Genomic DNA, 23035 nt, shown 5'->3' on the forward strand with positions numbered 1-23035 from the left:
TTTTTTTTTCAATACAGAAAATAAATGTTATTTCTACTGAAAACTGAAAAAGAAATGAATAAATATTTCCACAATTAAATTTGTATTGGTGAAATCTGTCTTAACATTACTCCCATTATGTTTTCCTTAGTCACCAATGTGCATAAAATGACAGGAAATACACTACTGCCAATTAGAATGACAGGTTCCCAAACTACAGTAAACCTATCTGGACAACATAGTCCAGTGCATTTCCTGGCATTGGTCATTGTGTGCATTCCTGGGTGAAGTCAAGCTGTCTTGTTTCCACTTCTTTGAAGTTTGTAGTACAGATGTGCCACTGACAAATATGGATATGACTAAAAATAAATGTACTATATGTGCCAATAAATCACTTAATCTACATAATTAATTAGAAAACAGCCTATGAAATTCTGAGAAACTAAGTGAATCATATAGAAATTATACTTGGATAGTTTGACCGGACTCTGTTGATCTGCTGCATTCTTCCAACTTGCTCTGCAGATTGGAATCCAGCTTCCCATTCCACTGAACAGAAATTATTTGGATAACCCAACAAAATAGCTTAGGTAGATGGATTAAAGAGGACCCCAAAAGATATACACTGTTTCCAAAGCTTGTGGCAAAACAACAGGCTAGGCCTGATGGCTCCTTCTTTAGTTTTGAGCTGCTGTACTGGGACAAGGCACCCACACCGTTGGGTTTGAAAAGTAGGTATCCTTCCTCTGTGTAAATGAAATTACAGACCCTATAATTACAGACCCACAGCTGGCAGAGATGCACATTCAGCCAGGACTAATTGGAACTTCTCAAGAAAAGAGCAGGAGTCAAGGATAGTTTCTGCCTTCAGTTCCTGATCTACTTTATCCAAAACAGTCAAGATTATTTTACGATAAATCAGTGACTGAAATAGCCTCCAGGCAACAAGAGGAGAAGCAGTAATAAAGCTTTCTAAAAATATGCTTTGCTGCAAAATAGGAAATTATGCAAATTATCTGTGTTCCTCATAATGTTTCCAAATTTTGAGACTTTCGAAACATCACTGTCTACAAAACACACAAAAAACTCCAAGAACATTCAATAAAACTGTAAGTAGGCGTATTTTATTTATCAGCTAACTGGCACTAACTGAAACTCAACAACCATGCTGGAAGCATAATCCTATCACACCAAATATAGCAGTGTAATATATATATAATCCCAGGAAACATCCAACAAATCATCAGAAGTGGAAGTACATCAGGTCACCCTTTCATCTGTCTTCAGGTTTTTGATCAGGGTATAGTTTCTTAAGAGAAGCAGTAACTACATATTTACACTTGCATATTCTGTGGCTTACATTACAACCTACTGAAGATAATGTCACAATATATAATTATGATTCAAAACTATTATTTATTTCAATAATAGTTTTAATGAATCTATATTATACAATCACCACATGCACTAAATTCATTTTAAAGAAACTGAAACAGCATCTAGACAGAAATCATTAGGATTACAAAACTTACATTGATACTACTGCACGAGACCGTAGTTGTTCATAATTTATTTTCCGTTCAAAATATACAAATAAAAAAGCATAATTGCTATGCTTATTGAATTCATATACTGACTTATGATATATGCATATGCATTTGTGTGTATACATGCGTGTTGTATGTATATGTATTGACACATACACATATATAGACACACACATGCACACTAACACACATTTAATTACATTCTCATGGTTCTTGCCTTCACATGTTGCTTGTATTTTCAAATGTTAAATTCTCATCCGTTGGGACAATGTTTCCTCATGCTGTTGATGAAGCGTGTAATACAATGGGGTTTGTCTCTGACTAATTTCTGTGTGCTATTGTGATACAAATGTGAAACAATGATCTCCTGTGGGGATTTTTATAACATCAGTGAGTAAAGCACAATGACTCTTCTAAAATTTAACAGAAATTTGTGATGTCACTCAAGTTTTGAAAATGTATTTTCCTACAATGTGTACATCAAATTAGACATACATGAATTCTCCCATGGGATTAAAGTTATGTACAGGTTTTCAAAACTGGATATCAACATTTTGCATATCAGCTCCTCAAAAGTGCTCTCACTATGATTAGATATTGCTTTACAGATGCTGTATGAAACAACACTGTCAGTGTGATGCAGAAGCTTAGGCGAGAAGGCAAATTATGACAGAATATAACCTTTATCTCAGAAACATACAAGCATCAGATATTAAGCTCGCTCCTTTTCACTATTATTATACCTCTAATTTTTTTATTCTTTTTTGTCTTATTTGTCTTTTTAAACACAAACTAAAGACACAATGAAGACGAAAGACATTCATTGTACATTTTAACTAGATTATCTCTTCAATATTCACTATCATGATGTGTTCCAGTTTGAAAATCTAAAACCATTCTAATTGTTTCACTTCCGAGGGCATCCCCTTTCAAAAGTAGCAATTGTGTTATTTAACAGATAACATATGTGTACTCGCTGGTGATGTTATGGTTTCTCCCCCCATTTCCCAAATTAAAGAAATAAAGCAGGAATATTTAGAATGTGCTCTTTTTTTTTTTTTTTTTAAAGATTTATTTCGTGGTTTATGAAGGAGATGGATTGGAGTTCAAATTTTCTACCAGAGCCCTGACTACCAGTCTGTGAATGTAAACGGGCTTCAATGGAGGAAGTTTATTTCCACCATGCAATGGACTGGTCTGTGTACAGTGTCCACAAGATTTATGGATACAGAGTGAAAGCATTCCACCTTCTTGTTACAGAAAGAACTCATCGCAGAACAGACCCAAAGAAATCTATTCCAGCCAAAAGAGGAAGAAACGGTCAAAAGGTGAGAGAGGGGAAATGGTAAACCAGCTTTTCTGTGAGTGAGGGAAGAAATGACTGATACCACAACTCCGTGAAATCACCATGCAGGTGCTTTGATTTGTAGTAGATAACATGCAAAATGTTACCAAATTCTAAATTTAGAAACTCTTTGTTCTGTCTGATGGTATCTCACATACACATAAATTAATGCTCTGTGCTGCACTCTGGGTTCTAATCCACAACCTAGTGTTTTCTGGCCATACCATATGAAGTAGGAATGCCTCAGGTAGAATGACAATTTTATATTCCGGTCAAGCAGAAGAGTATTGTTTGTCTTCTTGAAGGCTCAGTAGATTGCATGTAACCACCCAACAGAAGACTGCTGAAAAAAAATCTGTTTATTAGCTGGCCAAAGGAGTACAATGGTCCTTGATAAAAAAGATTAACGAGAGCGCCACTACAGTGCTTGCCTTTTGATAGCTAACCTGCTATGGTGCATTCTCTCCATGTATTCAAAAAGTAATTTCAGTAATATTTAGAATGCATATATTGGCTTTCCAGAATGAAGGGAAATGTCTCCAGGCAGGAACAGATAAACTGGTGGAAAGCAAGCTAGGCTAAACCTACACTGACTTTAGGATACTGAGCCTGGGATCAAGCTTATCTCTTTGACGTGGCTTTGAACATTCACACTACACTGCTTGTAGGCTTTGGGCATCCAGGGTTTTGCAGGCAGTCTGCATGTCCTATTTCTTCAGCATATGACGCATTCGGGCATATAAGCATACGCTACAGGAACAGACACTGGGAATGCTAAGCCCAGCACAGTATACTCAGACTCTCTGTATTCTAGGTAAATCCATGCTTGGATCCAAGGAACTAATAGTGCAAATATTTTTCCTCTTCATAATTCACCAAGAATTGTTTCCAACCTAATCTGAGTATGGTCTCATGAATGTGAGGCAAATTTGGACTTTCATATAGCTATGTTAACTGCCTGAATTGCAGTTCAGGTATACTCAAATTGATTGCACACGTGTCTCAGAAAGCTTCTAATTTCTACCCTCACTCAGTGAATGTTAATATAGTATTTTTATTTTTATTTTTTATTTTACTTTGTGGGATTGCGAGTAAATCAGATAGCATATGGCTATGTCTTTGAAAAAGATAAAAGGAAAGAGCTGACAATTTTCTGAGCAGACTATTGATTTGCAAAAGGAATCAAAACAGTCTAAAACCAATGTCCCTAGAGATGCTCAGCTTCTTACAACAAGAGTTATTTAAAATAGACTTGACCTTATTCTAGCTGTACTGAAACCAAGGAGAGTTTTAATATTAATTTTAACAGTAAAAATGCTACATCAGTATTTACATGCTTTTGGAAAGCCAATTTTATATTTACATGTTGGAGATTCTTTTCTTGTCTTCTGTCAAATGGTGAGTTTTTAGTGAACGTTTATGAAAGTAACTTCGTAAAAACATGATAATGTTAATCAGGAAATAATGGCTAGCTTGAGAAAAAGTGACAATGAGTGAAGAATTTGAAGTGACATTTCATTTACAAAATTTTATTATTTGTATTTTATACCTCTGTGACATGCTTTGATGTTTTTTATGATGAAGATGTAATAATAATAAATAAATTAGGCACTGTTTCATTATGAATTAATCTCTAGGAGCCCCCTCCCCAATTAACTGAAATTGAAATGTTTCACTTCTGTAACTTGAGATATTCATGAACAGATAAGAACCTTAAACTCCTGCCGCCTTCTATTTGTGCATAGTGTTTTAAATTTCAAGTAGGCTTGCTTAAAAGACATTAGAAGATATACATGCTTATATGCATGGAGATAAAGTGAAATACTTGTTCATACCTTCAAAGCAACCAGCATTTCTAGGCTGTGTCTTCCTTGGTGGTATCACATGGAGATGTTTATTTTCATTGTTTTTGAACAACGCCAGGCGCACAGCTGGGTCTAGACGACAAGAACAAGTTAAAATCAAAGGTCAGACCTAGCTCATTCATTCCTTCAAGCAGTTTTTCACCTTTTAGCCATTTAATAAATGAAAATACCTTTAAAAGTAGGTTTTATATTCACAAAGGATTACACTTTCTAAAATAAAACAACATAAACACATGCGCAACTAAGAACCAAAGCCACTACTTTGCAGGATTTTAATACTGTTGATGTTTTAGCTAGCTCATCTCCAAATAAAAATAAATTCTAAAGCACATACTTCAAGAAAATACTAAAAAATCTGATTTTAAAGCTTGAAATTAATGCAGAAATATTAACAGAATATATGTCAAGCACTGTTTCTGAAAGCTTTGGTTCTGATTTATTCAGAAGTCTAAATCAACTCATTTATACCTAAAAAATGTTAACAGGAGGCAGTTTATTTTTCAAGGCTAAACGTGCAGCTGATAAGCTAACCTTCTTCCATGGTCCATCCTTATTGAAATAAAAAATACTCCAAAAGTCTATAGTTGCCCAGAGAGGTGGTGGAGGCCCTATCCCTGGAAACATTCTATGGTTCTATATGCCTCAGTATGAAATCTTCATTAGTTTCATAACTGTGATTTTGAAAAATTTGCAAAAAAACAAAGAAGAGCACAGAACTGTCTACAAATCTAGACAACACATGTTCCTAGACCAGAAAAAAAAAAAAAGTTTAATTAACAAAAGCTAAACTAATGCAAACCAAATGAGCCAGGAAAGGTGATTTTCATGCACTATTTCTTATGTGAAGGAATAATTGTTTGCTTGACATAGAAGAAAAGTAGGAGTTTAAGGGAAACAGTGGGTTAGAAAAAATGTGAAAATTCTATGCACAGTGCAGAATAAACCAGTCAGTTATTAAAAAAAAAAAAAGGATTGAGAAGAATGTAGAAACAAAAGCAACGATATAATGATGAGCAAAAGTGTACAGGGTTTTGCAGGCATGACACTGAGCACGACAACATGAATAATAAAAAGCCTAAGGAAAAGTCCAAGAAATATGTTTCACATGGTTAAAACAACAAGACAATAGCACAAGCACACAAATACATCCTCAGTAATAACTGAGAAACAATGAGGCAGAAGAGGGTTGTCTACAAAAGTGACTACAAACTGTGAGAAAAGAGTAGAAATTAACAAAAGTAAAGAGGGAGAACAGCAATAGAACTTAGCAAGAAAGTAGATATGGCAAGGAAAGGATCTAAATTTTCACAAAGAATGCAAGCGTAGCAAAAAATGAGTATGTGAGACCCTGCCAGAACAGATAGAGCAGGAAAACAGGAGATGGAAAGACTCAAAGAGCATTCAGACAGAATAAATTTACAGGACTAATTATGGCTGATGTTTCTTTTGAACTTGTTACATGACCTTGTTGGTGATTATTGAGAGCGTTCACAAAAGCATCTATAATACTGCAGCAAAATAAGGAGCTTTTTTGTTTGTTTGTTTGTTCCCTTATTTATGGAAAAAAAGGATTAGATTACCCCGTTAAGTTAGTGAGCAATTTCTTATTAAGTTTAATAGAAATTCATAAAGTTGGTTCTGACTAGACCTCTACATTTGCAGTAGACACTTCAGTCACAAACTAATGGAACATAAAGGGATCCTAAGAGCTCCACTTTTTCTCAGAGAATGCTCTTTTGACACAAGCGAGATGCCACAGACGTTGTGTATCTTAGCCTTATAAACCCAGAAAAAATCTCTAATGGGGTGTGGATTCTTTTAGAGATAACACATTGACAAAACACATCAAAATGTTACAGTATTCTTGGTCAGCCCATACTGCAGCAGCCTTTGGTTGACAGAATGTTCTTAACGGTGCTGACCACTCATAAAGCAGCAAACTTGACTAACGAAGGAATCATGGAAAATATGGATGGGAGTAATTCAGGCCATGCCTTCTTCCCAGGGCAGAATCAGCAATACCTTACACTTTGTTATCTCAAATTCTTCAGAAGAACCTCTCTCATCTTGTTCTATGATGATTATATCTTCCAGATTAATCCAGAGGATGTCCAATTTAAAGTAATTTTAACCCACTTTCACTAACTAAAGTATAAATTCAATGAAATAATCCAAGAAGCCCAGCAAATGATGACTAGGTCCATCAGTTTTCAAGGTAGATTATTAGAATGATTCTGATAATGGGATCACTTTTATTCACAAACTGGATTACCAGGTTTGTAGATATTTTCACTTTGCATAGACGGATAAAGTAGGCCTATTGTGGCATGCCTTCGAACTCAGAAATAAATTTGTAGCAACCTACTGCTCTTCAGGGTAGCAAAAGTTTGGGACAGTAGACCACAGTAAGAACTGTGATAAAAATATTTTTAAACAGTAAAACACTATATTTCAAAAGTTCTCTGAAATTTGAAGTAACAGAAGTTCTAAAAATATTTTAAGTATCTATACTATTGTGTTTTCTATACTTATAAGATACATAGTCATACGACTACTATACACCGATAAAAATGTACTGAATAAAATTTTTTGTAATTACAATTTTTCCAACATCCAGCATACATTGTTGATATGCTACAGGGTTGACAAAAAGACTTCTAACTTTTAGTTCTACACTAGTTACAAAAATAGTGTCTTTCTTCAACAGAAAACCAAAGACAAAGTGACAAAACTGATTAAAACCTCTTAAGACAAAATGCGATTGAGGATTTCCAAACTATTTTTGAAAAACTTCAAATAATTCCTGAAATAACACAGTTTTTTTCTATGTGGGTCTATTGAAATTGTTCCAAAATGTTTCATAAATATCTTTCCTTAATCCTACCCAATTCTGTGAAAACTCCAACCAGTCAAAAGTTAAACTATACCAAGGACTTTTGCGTGAAGTCACACAAAGTTATTAGTCCCAACCTAGATTTTTCAGACATTAATTTGTGCACAAGGATATCAGCAGTACAGAAGTCCATGAACTGCAAAGAGAGGGGAATAATGGAAATTGTTCTTCTAAGAGATTTCTATTGAGTCTTTGCAAAATAACTTAAATAATCTACAGGAATTTAACACCGTGCCAGACTACTTGAATTTGTACCTACCTGGATCACCCCAACCATTGCCTACAGCTCTTTTGTTATTAAAAATGAGTCCTTTTCTTTATCTAGTCCCAAATGTAGGCAATATTACACAGATTACTTTATAATACTAGTGCTTTTCAGTCTCTGAGTGAGCTAGGGAAATTAATTGTGTGTGTGCTTTGATGACAAGCAATCAAATGTTTAAGATTTCACACAGAGAACTGCGAAAGATTCCAATAGTTCAAAATCATACAAGTATCTTCCTGGATTCTAACATACTCATTTAAATGTGGCTTACTAGATGATGATCTGTGCTGGCAATCTAGGAACCAGGGAGGTAATTTAATGCACATTGCTTGGCTGACTCCAGATATAGAAGATAAGTTGGACGAACACAAGAAATGTTATAGAAACAATATGGAAGGAATAGTTACTGCCTGATCTGGCACCATGTTTGCTAAACAACTTCTTGATCATATGTGAAACTGAATAAATTAAATGTTTGTCATTCATTTCTGTTGTGCAATATCTGTAATTAGAAAAACATAAAACATTTCTGTGTTGACTTTAAAGAGTTGATAAATCAAAGTAGCACTGAGTGACAAATGCTTATCTAGATGATAATTCAATTTGTAAATTCATTTGGAAGAAAGACCACATTTTGTTCCATAATTGAACAGCACTTAGAACTCATCCATAGTTGGAGTTCTCAGATGATTCTGCTACAAGGAATGTGCAACAACAACAAAAGTAGTTTGCTTTCTGCTACTAAGAAAATATAGATTAGTGGTCATTTATGTAACGCATAACAAGCAATAACAATATCCCCCAGATTTTTATTCTGACTGTTGTTAATTCAACAAATCAATGTTGTACAGTCAGATCATCTGTTATGGGGTTGTGGGTTTTGAGGGGAGTGGGTTGGGTGTTCTGTGGTGGTTTTTTTTTTTTAATTAGTATTGCATTGCTGTCTTAAATTCTAAACTAGAACTAAATAATATTTGCTGATCTCTCTGAAATATCTTTGTCATTGAGCTCCAGTTCTAGGAGTCAATGCCCACTTCAGCTGCTTTTTACCTTTTTTTTTTTTTCTTTTTCTACCTATGTGGCAGCAAGAATTACCATCTTATCCTGTCAGTCACTGACAAGGGAGCTTTCCTTTGGAGAGGAAATGGTTAAATAAGAAGTAACACAGCAGTGTAACAGAGTCAAGCTGAATGCAAGATAAGTCTTCCAGCCATCTTAAAAGAAAGAGAAGTTGACTTTCAGAAGCTAATACAAAGTCCACAGAATCAAGGAAATTCAAAGTTAAGCAAGAAATTCTGTACTAGTATGCCAAGACATCTTTAGGAGGCTAGGATTGTTATGAGCCATGGACATTCAATTTTTAAGCACAGTGAGGTGCATTAATGTCTGCTGTTTTTGGATTTTTAATTATAATTTCTACAGAATTTTATGCACCCATGATAAACAGGAATATTTCTGACATCATGCCAGATGTATTTGGCTGCAAAATTTCTGGTTTCTTACCCATACTTTTTGTATTATCTTACTGTAGAGTAAAAATAGTTGAAGCAGACACAGCCTACATTTGGTATCGTTAAAATACAGGCCACAACTTTAACTACATGAACAAGCATACATAACTGTAGTGGATTAGGGCATAACAAGCCTTAAGGCCATCAGTTGGTGGGAGTGGTCTACTGCAATAGAAGCATTGCCTGAATCATTCCCCATTATAAGGTTATGCTACTTTAAGCTCTCCCTTGTAATACAAACCACAGGATTCAGTGCACTTGCTAGTATTTTCCATATTTTTTTCACTACTGAGAAGGTATGTGGCCAGACATAATGAGGTAAGATACTTCTCAGTTACTTCTACATATCTACAGTTTAACTCCGTACTTCAGCCAGTCACTCTAGGTTTTGTGTCTGGGCAGTGGAGTACTGTAAGCACTTTGAGAACATTCCAAATGATACATTAAAAAGCTCAACACACATATACCATATTGAACAATCTGAACAAAGTGAATATAAACATATAAAAAAAGTCCACTAGAACTACAACAAAAATAGGATAGCAAGTCTGACATGCGCAATCAGACATTTATGACTGTATTAATTACTACTAACATAAACCTGAAAGCATTTGGAGAAAAGATGAAACACCTAAATAAGCTCTATTCATTAAAAAATGATAGAGAGGCCACCAAATGGAACATATGTAAAAAACTCAGCTGCGCACTAAGTATTTACTATGGATGTTTTTTTTAGGAAACATGGTAGAGTGTCATGGGAAGCTATCAAGATTTAAACAGAATCACTTTAACCTCTTCTCCATGTTTTCTCCCTTCCATAACAATAAAGCCTGGTTTGTTGATTACATGCCTATCTCCCATCCTATTTTTTTCTTTTTTTTTAAACTAGAGATCTTTTTTGTCATATTTAATTTTAGGCATTATACTGACAGTAGAAAAAAATTACTTAGAGAAACACTTTTCTGAACTTTATTTGTAGGTTGAATTTTTCTCTTCCAAGAGAGAATTGTCTTCCAATATTTTCAACACTTAATACAGAAGAGATTTGCAAAGTTATACAAAATAACTATAGCTTGTGATACAATGAAAAAAATTAAATGTAAATAAAGGTACATTTTCCAAAGAAATTTTAGAGTTAGGTCCTATTGTCAGCTAGGCTCTTACACATTTGAACACTTCTTGTAATAGCAGTATTTTATTAATATTTTTATTAACATAGTCCATTAACGTTTGTATTAGCATGCTGTACTAACAGTTGACAATTCCAAGAAAGGGTAATTGACATAAGAAGTATCAGAGAAGAACCAGAAGACAATTACACAGAGAAGCTGGATAAGCATTCTCTATTTCCACAGTGAATATTTAATACAAAAAATATTATTTCATTTCCTGTATATGAAACTGTCATTTTCATAAATAGTTTTTGCATAAGTCAAAAATTTTAACCTGAGATTCCCCTGGGAAAGACAAGAAGCACAAACTGCAGAAATAAAAATTCCACATCTAGAAAAAGAGATACATGAACAAAAAGAAACAAAATACCTGTTTCATATAGCTGTCAAATATTCAACTTCAAAATACAGTAGAATGTTTTTCAAAATCTGAATATTTTATCACTGGAACAAACTGATTTCTTTACACACATTTAAACTGAATCACACTCCACCTTTATTCAAATTAATGTTTAATGTTGCGCAAGCAAACTTTTTAAAAGAAAGATACTATTTTGAGATTTAAGAATAGAAACATTACATCAATGTAACCATTTTTTAACTGTTGACTTACCTAAATTTTTATGACTATATTTTTTGGGCTTCATTTTATGGGCCCTCTTCAGCACTAGCTGTGCAGTAGAAATATCCTTAAAACCCCTAGGGGAAGAGAATAACTTACTAAACATTTCACATATGTTACATCAGCTGCATATTATTGTATAATGCATTTTTCAAAAATAATACAAGTGTATAGCACTTCTTATGCATGGTATAAAACTTTCTGAATTGCACAGATAGCTGCAATGTTTAGCATTACATTATTGTAACTTCTTAAGATGGTCTCCCAGACACTTTTAAAAGTAATTACCATAATTTTAACTTTGGTACGAAACAGAGATTCTGGAAAGGTAGAACCTAAAAATAGGAAGCAACTACAGCCAACTGTATCTATTCCTGGAAGTCACTGTGTAAGCAAAATAGCTTAACATACCATTCTTCTGATATTTTCTCTTCTTTTTCAGACGTGAATGAAAATTTCTTTTTTTCCTTCCAGTCAGAAAGCTGTGTCATTGTTCCCTTCCCTGAGCTGAAAACAAAGTATAAGATCAGTACTGAAAGGTAGGTAAATAAGGAAGAATCTCGGGTGACTATTATGCAGCCTTTGTTATTCTGCAAGTTGTTTGTGCCTTTTAAAGACACTTTTGAAACTTGGAAATAATACAAAAAATCTATTTTAATACTCCAGGAAGGCTTTATCTTGGACAGTAATAAAAGTCTGTCATCAATTTGAAATGTTTACATTTCAATTACTTGAAGCATATTGCAGTCCTTTCTCTCCAAAAGAATGCAGCTGTGTAAGAAATCCCTTTTAATCTTTATCTAATCTTACAGATCTCTATTTCAATATCTATGTTGTGATACATATGAAAAAATACAAGTTTTATGATTTATAGTCATAGATAAATAAATATATATATATATATTCTTATCGTCTTAATTCTATTAGTCAATGAAAAATAAACCGATTATAATATATTTGGTTTTAATGAGTCAGTAAATTTTAACTCCAGTAGTATCATATTAACCAAAAGTAGAAAAAGCATCAGAAAAAAGCCTCAGGTTCTTCTCCTTTTTTTTTTTTTTGTCAAATCCAAAAGAACTAAATACAATGAAAAAATATATTATTTAACTTACCGGCTATGAAAGTGGGTATTTTCCGCTGAGTATGAATGTGGTCTGTTAACAAACTGCCAAACTTCTTGTGGTGACAATGGCAAACTATCTGAACGTTCACTGGAATTTGAAGGCCTAGAATATTTCTAAATAAGAGAAAGAAAAAGAATGCTGTTGATGATTCCTGTAAGTTTGAGATTAAAATGTGCACATAAACACATAATCTATTACTGTAAAAGAAAGTATTCTTAATGGTGATATGCCCATTACAGACCTTACCTTCAACTAACTAAATAGGGCAAAAAGGTCACTTTAATTATACTTAACATCTCCAAATATAATGAATTATACATTTATAGAACTCCTTTCTTTTAATTCTAGGAAATAAATATTAGTAATAGTATGCTTGTAACAAGAAGAGAAAACTCTATCAAAACAAAAAGTTAAAACTTCAAAGATTATCAAATAAATAGCAGACATTATAGTTCAATGACCTTTAGCTGTTCTGAAAACATTCAGCTGTTGTCACATAATGCAGATCTTAGTATTTTTAAAGTAGTGTGTCAACTAGCAATTTTTATTCCATTGCCAAATGTACAGATGAAGCACATCATCTTTTTTTTCTGCTACTGTGAAGCAAAGTGTTGAAATAAATACAAAATAAAGAAAAAACTAAGTAAATGAAAGAAAATCTAAAAGAAAAATTGCATCTGGAGATGAGGAGGAAGTCTGAGACTTCTAAAAGTAATTATGTTTTTCGAGTCAATAGATTGTCTTATTAATTACCACAGAACAGCATATCCTTAAGGAATGAATAAAGACTGAAGAGCAAGAAGTTTCAGTGACATTTTACCTTTGGCCAGTGCAGCTGGTTTGAGAGCAGGAGTGTTTTTGAAGGGAAACGGGTGGCATCTAGAGTTAGCCATTCCTTCTCTAATGCAGCCTGCATGAATGAGTGAAGTCAAATAGTGCACTGATAAAATCAGTTTAGTTTTGATATCTTTTGCAAAGTCTCTTAAACTGTCTTACATACTGTTTCAAGTGTTTTCAAGTCGTATATCAGAACTGCCACCTGCAGAGCAATCGCATTTAAAACACCTTTGGAGGTTCTGTGGTGTGTTTTATTTTACACAAATCAGATTAACAGCATTTGTGGGTTGTGGGTTTTTGGGGGGCTTTGAGTTTGTTTCGTTTTTTAAATAAGATGCATCCCTTCCTTCTCAAATTCTTATAATTTTATCTCAACATTGTTAGTAAACTCAAGTTATTAAAAAAGACTGCCAATCTCTGAAAAAATACAGACATAAGGTACTAAAGGCCTAGAGAACATGAACAGCTTGCTTTGCTGTTTTTGACTAATTATTTTATATCCAGATGTAGGTGCCTGATTCTGTCAAACTTGCTTTTGTTGAGTTGAACTGAATTGGTGAATAGTTTTCATTGAAATCATGGTTAAAAAAGTGAATATTATATGTACTTATTCCTTCAATTAATCAGTTTGCTTTTTGATATAATCAAATAATTTGTAAACTAAAATAATAGCTTGGAATGAAGAGGGGTGACAGAATTAGGTGCTGACTGGTGTCTCTAGCACTTGAAGGCAGAAATCAGTTTTATTTCATAAAAACAAAATTCAGATTTTGTTTCAAGCTCAACCTGGATACCGCTTATTTTTCTTATATGTTCTTGAGTTTTTTGACCATATGTTCTTCCAATATATTCTGCTAAGTGTGAGAAGTAAATTACTCCCGCACTAAGTAAATACCTCTGAAAAATTTGGCTTCACTTACCCAGGGCTCAGTCACTCAGGCTGTTCTTACTTCACCACCAATGAGCTTGGGGTTCATTCTTTTGAAAACGTCTAATTTATAAAACTTAACTACCTTTCTCCCATTCATAGAATATTTCAGATTGCACTGATTTTTGATCCTGAGAAATTATCCTAACTTTGGATACCTTACTGTGTAGTTTGTGTAAATAGGACTTTGCACAGCCTTAGACTGGTGAACAAGCAGGTCTCCCAAGCCCTTCGAAATTCTAAGAGACAAAGCGACCATATTCCAGCTATTTCAAAAAAGTTACTTCAGGTATGGGCCACATTATTTGGTGACTATTTTACTTTTTTTATTTATCAGGTATCTGTGAACCACTATTGTTGTTTTTCCATTATGACTTAGTTTTTTAAAACAAATTTTCAATAAATCTCTACCTTATTTTAATGTCTTAAAAGGGATGCATGCCTACATCTATGATTCCTTATTCTGGAATTCCCTGTTCTTTGATTACAGTACATTTTGGTTTTCATCCTTTTATTTAATGAATCCGGATAAATTCTATGCACTCAGTATGAACAAGTAATGTCTCTTAACCACTCTTCCCCTTCTTACCATTTCAATTCATGAAAAATATACATTATCCTTTTCACCACACCTCCTCTCTGGTGGTTGTATATGTTAAGAAATCTATGTAAATAAACTGTGAAAGCATGCAACAAATAAAATGTATCACATTCTTTAACTGTTGCATTTACCTACAACCCACTAACCCATCTCTCCTCAGTGATTACTCTTATGCTCACAACCACTAAGTGGCTGATTCAAATAATTTTAATAAAGAAAAAAAAGTTACAATCTATTCCAGAAGCAGACTGTAATAAACCAAAACCCAAAGGCGATCATTTAAGGATGTGAAATTGGTACAGTTCGGACACAGAAGACTGACAAGTTCATACCTCAGTAGAGATAAAGCTATGACATCTACAAGTTTTGCAATTGCCTGGGGTCTATGGGCGGAATGGTCACAATGACTAACTATGAGAGGGGAGAAAATCTGACCAAAAACTGTCAGTGAAAATAGATACTGTTCCTCCCTGAATTTACTCTTCAGATGCACTGTGCAAACGGTATTGCTAGCTTTTCAGATGAGAGTTTTTCATTTATTTTCTACGCGTGGGTGTCCAGTCCAGTCACAGGTAAACTCAATGTCTGCAAAAGAGGTGTCTTCAAGTTTGCTGGTATATAAAGGTATATGAAAATGACGTATTTCTGAAGTACTTTTTTTCCTCCTTTATTTGCAAAAGAATCAATACAGCTGTGAAAGAGCTAGATTTCCACTTTTACAATTTAAATGTCAATCAGGCCACACGAAGAACTACTTTTCCTAGTGTTAGACATCCTGTAGGTTAAATAATTGCTCAGACTGGGAGGGGGAGTGGTCAGGCAAAAGGATCACATGCTGAAGGTTAACCCCGTGGATACTCAATAGAAAAAGGGATAACCACAGCCAGCCATACCGTGCTGTCTTTTCATCTGGCAGAAAGCTGTAACTTTCTCTCTTGGTTCGTAGCAAACATATTTCACTCTGTGGGGTATTTCATTCAAACATCATGTCACTCCAGGACAACACCTTCCATTTCTTTTTAAACTGAACTTCATTTCTTCCAAGGCCTAAGTATTCTTTGTTAAGAATATCTTCTCTATAAGCATAAGTAAGTTTTGACAAACTTCTTTTTTGTAAAAATCTCAAATTTTTAGTTCTTCTAGCTGACATAGGACCAGATCACTTTTCCATGCTTATTTATATATTGTTGATAGACTGTGATCTGAAACTAAAGAACTGAATATTTTTGTGTATTTAGTCTTTTCTTTCATCCAGTCTTTTTAAGAATCAGATTACCCTCTGAGCTAGCTTTTCTGAGAAACTCAAGCTCATGCGAAAAGCTTAGTTTAATGCTAGGAAGTTGAATATCAGTGCAGACCCAGTCCTTCTAAAAAACTTCCAAAGCTAACATAGTATCAAATATTAACATCCTTAACAGAATAATCTATTAGTTGCATCATTATTCCATTTCCAATACCACAAAAATTCAGCTTAAATTCTGCCATTTTAAAGCTATATGTAAATGTGTTGATTCGAAAAATTTAATAAAAAACTGTATACGGACTTTTTTTTAATTAGACTGTTTAGCGGATATACGTTTTACAGAAAATGGACCTCTGAACTGCAAGCAGTAAGAAAAATAGTCTTTATCTCTGAGTTTGTCTCTCATGTTTTTTCACTTATGTTATGTGGTGAAAATAAATAGATTAGCACCCTAATAAAGGTTATTTTAACCTTCGGCAATGCTTCTTTTTCAACCCTGTCTTTATATAAGACAAGAGAATTAGGAAAGAAAGCTGGGCACGGCTGCATTCTTACAACTGCTAAAACCAAACAATGTTTCAAGCCAAAAAAAGTAGTGAGCATCGTATGGATGCCAAAGAAACATCACAACAATAAATTGACCCCAAGAGATTTTACAGACTTATAAGAGCTGGTTAATTATTAGAGTACATTCTTGCAGGAAAATTATAGGACAAACACAGTTGCGTAGGTGTCCATTTATAAGAAGGATATATAGACAATTATTGGAAAAATATCAACATTCTGTCAAGAAAATTTTATTGGGGAATGTGTTCTCCAAATGTGATTTTTCCAAACTGTTTAGTAAGCTCTAAAAATGAAATGGTGTCTCAAATTCTAATACATATATATATATATTTATATTTAATATGTACCTATGTGATTTCTCTGAATATATTTGACTAAAATTAAGGAAGTAAATTATTTCAGAGAGATATATATTATATAATATACAAAAATAAATGCATAATAAAAATTTCAGGGACCAGAAAAGGTTGAATGTATATATGTATCATTAACTGTTGGGGTCGATGTAGTTTGAGAGTTAGCATGACTAGGCCGCTTAAGCGAAACAGTTAGCATAGCTGGACAGGCCGCTGGAAAGGACAGCTAAGAATAAACATGATGTGGGTTAGCAAAAACAAGATGTGTTCAAGGACGTGCAGGCAGTCTGTTGCTATTGGCATTAGTGCATAGTTACCAATCATAAGGGAATATGGGGTGCGTGAACAGTGCGTGATTTATGTCTGTAGCCTATCTGAATAAGCATGATCGCGTGTGCAGATATGAAAAATGTATATAACCACGCAAGCAGACCAATAAAGGGGAATCAGCTGTGCATTGTATCAATGTGTGAGAGTCATTCCTGTCCCTGCATAGATGCTGAAACTCGGCAATTAACTCTCCAAAACTCAGAATCTTCTTGTAGTTTATGTCAGTCATTCATGACCTACGTGACCCCAACTTTTCTAGAAATGCATTTTTGTCGTAAGCTTGACAGTGTTCAAAGGAAGCTCTGTGTCCTACATCTTTTTTTGAATACAGGGATAAAAAATACATACAGGCAAACGGTAACCTCAACTCCAGAGGCTAGACACGGTTCAAGTAAGCATCAGAAATGTATGCTTCAAAAATCTTTAGAGATGTACACCCCCACCCACCTCAATAAACATCAGGCTCCTGGCATCTTCAGGCCACCCCTCAGAATGGCTCTAAGACCCCAGATGCAGTCTTTCCCCATTAAAATGACAAGAATCTTCAGGTCTTCCCCACTCTGACTCTGCCACACTACACAAACTTTAGCTGGTATGTCCCTATAAGCCCTTTTCCAAGTTATTCTACCTCTGTGAAAATAAACAAACAAATCTTTCAAGGGGTCAGGAATTAAAAAACTTAACAAACAAAACATCCAATGGACTCCTCATTCCCACCCCTTAAAAACTGTATATTCAAAACATACAAAATTTTGAAGGAAGATAACCCAAAATGTTCTATAAAGTTTGGGGAATGAATGCTAACAACAAAATAGAAAAGAAAGATGTACTTCAGCTTGCAGTTTTGTCAAAGGAAGGGAAGTCAGGCAGAAGCACAGGGTAATAAAAAATAGACTAGTCACAAGTTTATAGCCTAACCTTTAATACGTTTCAAAGTTCATGTCATGAGAAATCTGATTCAATTTCAAGACAACTTTTTGTTTAAAAGTCCCTATTTCAGAAAGAAGAACAAAAAGTATTTGGAAGATAAAGAGCAAAGAAGGACTAAGTTGTAAGAATATAATTTTTGAAATTGATAATAACAAATCTCTAATTACACTAAAAATGCCTAATTCTAAATAAGATATGTCTTAATTATCTCTCAGCTTCACTTATACTGTCCTTCTTATATGTACCTAGCACTAACTCTTCTATTTGAAATAAATTATGCACAAATGAATCTGCAAGTTGAAATTTGTTGATTCATAACTCTAGTCTCGACACATTAAATCTCTTGGGGCCTGCAATGCTACTCTCCAGGAAATTCTAGACCTTCAGGAGCTGATTCTTTGGGATGTCTTCCTACTGTAAACTCAGATTTGTGAAATGATTAATAGCTACTGCTATTTCCATATAAAAATAAAATTTTAAAGTATTCTCAATACAAAGAAAATGATTAGACTAAGCACCAGGAAATGGTTTTAACTGTATTTAGCATTTAGGATTCCTTAGCCCACTCCATTCAAGGACAAACTAGACATCAAGTTAAACAGTTTTTAGCTAAATTAAGATTGTGCTATAGGGTACATGTTTTTTACCCCCTCTTCTCTGTTTCCACGATTAGAAACTCAAGAATTGCATGGCAAAGAAAGTCCATTAGGACCCTAGATCCTTTTCTGTGGTGCTGCTTCCTAGACAGTCAGTCCCTAGCCAATGTTGTTGCATGAGGCGACTCTAGCCCATATACTGGACTTTGCACTTCCTCTTGTTGAACACCATGAGGCTCTGGTCAGCCTGTTTATCAAGCCTGTGCAGGCTGCTCTAAAGAACACCCTGGTCCTTCAGCATACTGACCACTGCCCCCAGTTTGGTATCACCTGCACAATTGCTGAGATTGCATTCTGTTGCATCCTACAGGTTGTTAATCAAAATATTAACTATTTTGGCCCCCCTACCATCCATGATGGGCTCCCTTAATTACTGTCCACAAGTTGGATTTTGCACCACAAAACACAACTATTGGAGCCTGGCAGTCCAGTCAATTTGACACTCAACCTATGGTCCACTCATCCAGCCCATACCTCAACAAATTTTGAGAATAAGACTGCAGGAGACTGTCAATGGCCTTGCTGAAATAAAGGCATGCAACATGCACTGCCCTCCCCTTATTCATAGTGCCAGTCATCTTGTGACAGAAAGCAATGAAGTTGATCAGCCCTTTGTAAACCCGTATTGGCTGCTCCCAATCACAGAATCACAGAAACACAGAATGTTCAGGGTTGGAAGGAACCTCTGGGGATCTTCTAGTCCAACCCTCATACCGAAGCAGGTTCACCTAGAGCAGGTTGAACAGGACCTCATCCAGGCAGGTTTTGAGTATCTCCAGAGAAGGAGATATTCAAAGGAAGAAGGAGATATTCACCTTCTTTCATGGGTTTAGAAATAGCTTTTGAGAGGATTTGCTCCACAATTCTCCCAGGAACTGCGATAAGATTGATTTGCCTCTAGTTCCCTGAATCTTTCTTGCCTTTCACAGAATCAAAGAATGTTAGGAGTTGGAAGGGACCTCTGTGGGTCATCTAGTCCAACCCTCCTGCCGAAGCAGGGTCACCTACAGCAGGCTGCACAGGACCTTGTCCAGGCGGGTCTTAAATATCTCCAGAGAAGGAGACTCCACAACCTCCCTGGGCAGCTTGTTCCAGTGCTCCGTCACCATCAAAGTAAAAAAGGTCTTCCTCACGTTCAGATGGAACTTCCTATGCTTTAGTTTGTGCCCGTTGCCCCTTGTCCTGTTGCTGGGCACCAATGAAAAGAGTTTGGCCCCATCCTCCTGCCACCCACCCTTAAGATATTTACAAGCATTTATAAGGTCCCCTCTCAGCCTTCTCTTCTTCAGGCTAAAGAAGCCCAGCTCTCTCAGCCTTTCCTCATAGGACAGATGCTCCAATCTCCTCGTCATCCTTGTAGCCTCGTAGCCCTCCGCTGGACTCTCTCCAGTAGCTCCTCATCTTTCTTGAAGTGGGGAGCCCAGAACTGGACACAGTACTCCAGAAGGGGCATCACTAGGGCAGAGCAGAGGCGAAGGAGAACCTCCCTTGACCTACTTGACACACTTCTTAATGCACCCCAGGATCCCACTGGCCTTCTTGGTGTGATGTCTGCCCTTTTCCAGTCACCAGTAACCTAACCCAGTTGTCATGACCTTTCAAAGACAATAGAGAGTGACTTCAAAATGACATCAGACATTGTTCACTCCCCTTGGATGCATCTCATTTGTTCCCTGGGACTTGTATACATTCTGCTATGTTCTAAACTACACGGACTTCAAGCTCCAGGCAATGAGTCTTATATGGATTTAAGTGTGGAGGAGAAAGCAAGCTGACATCTCACTTTCCTCTTTAGTTCCTCGGAAAGTACTGCTATTTAACTCAATCACACTATTGGCTGCATCAATGACCTCTTCTCACAGAGCACAGACAAGTTAGGAGAGTTCCTGAAATTTGTAAATAGGCATTACTAAAAAAACACCTTTTTCAATGGAAATCAATGTATGTGCACATGCTAAATATGAGACATTTAACCAGATCCTTTAAACATAATCTATATTTACACTAAAATATCTGTTTTAACATTACACAAAAATTTAAAAACTTATGGAAGTCACATTCAATTATTTGGGATACTTCGCTCAGCTTTCAAGAGACTACAGATGCAAATGTACTCACTGAGAAGAACTGATGGCTCTCAATTATTACTTCTATTTACAATGATGCATTTGTCTTAGAACAATTTTCCTTTGAGGCTACAGTAATAAGTCTAAAATTCCACAGAACTAAATTTTTCATTTTTACACGTTTTTCCCTTGCTTGACCTGTTTATTCAATTCTGATGCTCGACTTTGTCTTTAGAGAATATAAGATTAGGAAGTAAAAGTAATGACATCACTGTACTTTGATATGTCATACAAGCTAAATATGATTTAAAAAAATACTACACCATCTGGATAAACACAGGTTCCAAATGATATTTTTAGTGTCCTGCATCATTAGTGAGCTTTCCTTTGGAAAGTATTTGTTTGAATCTGGCTGTTTAACCAAGAAATAGAGACAAGCCATGAAGATAGTTTCTGTTTAAAAATTAAAAGCATTTCAGGTGGCATTAATAACTGAGATCTCATGGTGGAAGGCCAGAAAGCAATGAGAGCACACTCTGCATGAGCTGTGAAGCTGTAGTGTCAGTAATGGCTACAACCCCTAATAGCTGTGTTTATGTTTATTTTATCAGATACTGACTGCAACAACCTACTTCCAAGGCGAGGATGTCTATCAGATAACTAGAAAACAAGATTTCAGCATTTTAGATAAGCGTCATTGCTGAAAGAGGTAGAAAAGAGCCTGAATGTATCTGATGATGCCACTGACTGAGAATGGAATGCAGTTCATTAACACAGCAGCTGAAGAAGCAGGATCATATCAAGTGACTGCTGATACACACCCACTGAAAAGATTTATCTTCCAATATGTTGCTTAGGAGAGAGTTTTTCCCCTCCTTTTTAAAAGAAGAGGATAGATCTAACAATTTTCTTCATACACTTTCTGTAACTTTAAGAGAAATTTGATGAAAAAAGGATCATATTCTTTGCAGTATAGAATACAGACAGGCTGGATCCTGATCTGACATTTATAGGCAATTACAAGAACTTGACATGAGTAAGAGTGTCAAGATACAAGAAATGTTATGGGGACCTTCTAATGCATAGGCTACACTTACTTCCTGGCACTAGCCAGAAAACAGCAATCACTGTCACCAGCTCACAATCACAAGCTCACAGCCTGAGACAAACCACATTATGAAGGATTATCTGAAAACAAAACACATTGTATGTGTCTAGTTTGGACATGTGATAAAAATACTAAAGATGGGAGATGTAAATAAATTGTTGTTCTAATTGCTGTTTACTTTTCAAGAGTTAGCACATATGAGGCAGTTTTAATTCTTCTCCCCACTCCCCAAAAAAGTAAAAGAAAACTGCTACCTAGCTGCCATGGAAGGCAAGCAAAAAAAAAATAGGAACGGCTATGCATCTGAGTGCATATATGTAAAAAAAGGTGAAGGAAACTCCTGATCAATGACTCCAAAAGCTGTCAAAAAGTCTGGGATTTTAAAACTCTACATAATCGAGCTTAGAAACAGAAGAACACTTTGTCTCAGGGCAACAGATTTATCCCCTTTGATGATGGAAGCTCTGATGGATTTCCTTTTAGCTTGGTTGCAACTTACAAAGTTACTTTCTTTTTGAAAGAGTATGACTAGATATCCCTGACTCAAACTAAATTCAAAAGCTGAAGTTTTGAAAAATCCAGTACTCACTTTCTGTGCCATGTAACCATCAATACTGGTACTATCTTGATGCAAATAAGACATCTGCCCATATGCTGACTCAGTGTAGGAAACCAGTAATTTATCCAATGGCCGCTGTTCTGAGTAAAAATTTGCCTTAAAACCGATCATGTTCAATTGGTTCAGCTTTCTGATACACTAGCAAGTTCAGCCATTTTGCATTTGGCTCACATCATATTCTCACTGAGAAAACGACAATGCTGATGGTTACATGGTACAGAAAGTAAGAGCTGTGTAAAGCAAATGTTTTGTCAGATTTTGCCCATCAGAGATAAAAGTGAGCTCTGCCTTGTACATCATTTGCTACATGGATGGACTGCTGATGAAAGGTTGCCTTAAGATCAGTCTTCTGGTGCATATAGGCTGGATTCTCCAAAGTCCACATGAAAGACATTAAATACCAGGCTCATACTTTCTGAGACATCTGTTGGCCACATCTTTCATCTCATCTGAGACAGCCTGTTCGAC

General features: G+C 35.4%; 1 protein-coding gene across 4 annotated transcripts in view; it reads right to left on the reverse strand.

The window, feature by feature from the left end:
• LRRIQ1 (leucine rich repeats and IQ motif containing 1) overlaps positions 1-23035 on the reverse strand; it is a 112861-nt gene that overhangs the window by 39210 nt on the left and 50616 nt on the right. For 3 of the 4 annotated variants that reach the window (XM_075428876.1, XM_075428879.1, XM_075428875.1), the window contains 5 exons: positions 13147-13236; positions 12315-12439; positions 11611-11706; positions 11191-11276; positions 4707-4808 (listed from right to left, as the gene is read on the reverse strand). In XM_075428876.1, coding sequence (XP_075284991.1) covers positions 4707-4808; positions 11191-11276; positions 11611-11706; positions 12315-12439; positions 13147-13236 — 499 coding nt within the window. The remainder of the gene's footprint in view (positions 1-4706; positions 4809-11190; positions 11277-11610; positions 11707-12314; positions 12440-13146; positions 13237-23035) is intronic. The other variant, XM_075428878.1, reaches the window with a different exon arrangement.

This window comes from Opisthocomus hoazin, chromosome 8, assembly GCF_030867145.1.
Source record: "Opisthocomus hoazin isolate bOpiHoa1 chromosome 8, bOpiHoa1.hap1, whole genome shotgun sequence".
In the NCBI taxonomy this organism is placed as follows: Eukaryota; Metazoa; Chordata; class Aves; order Opisthocomiformes; family Opisthocomidae; genus Opisthocomus; species Opisthocomus hoazin.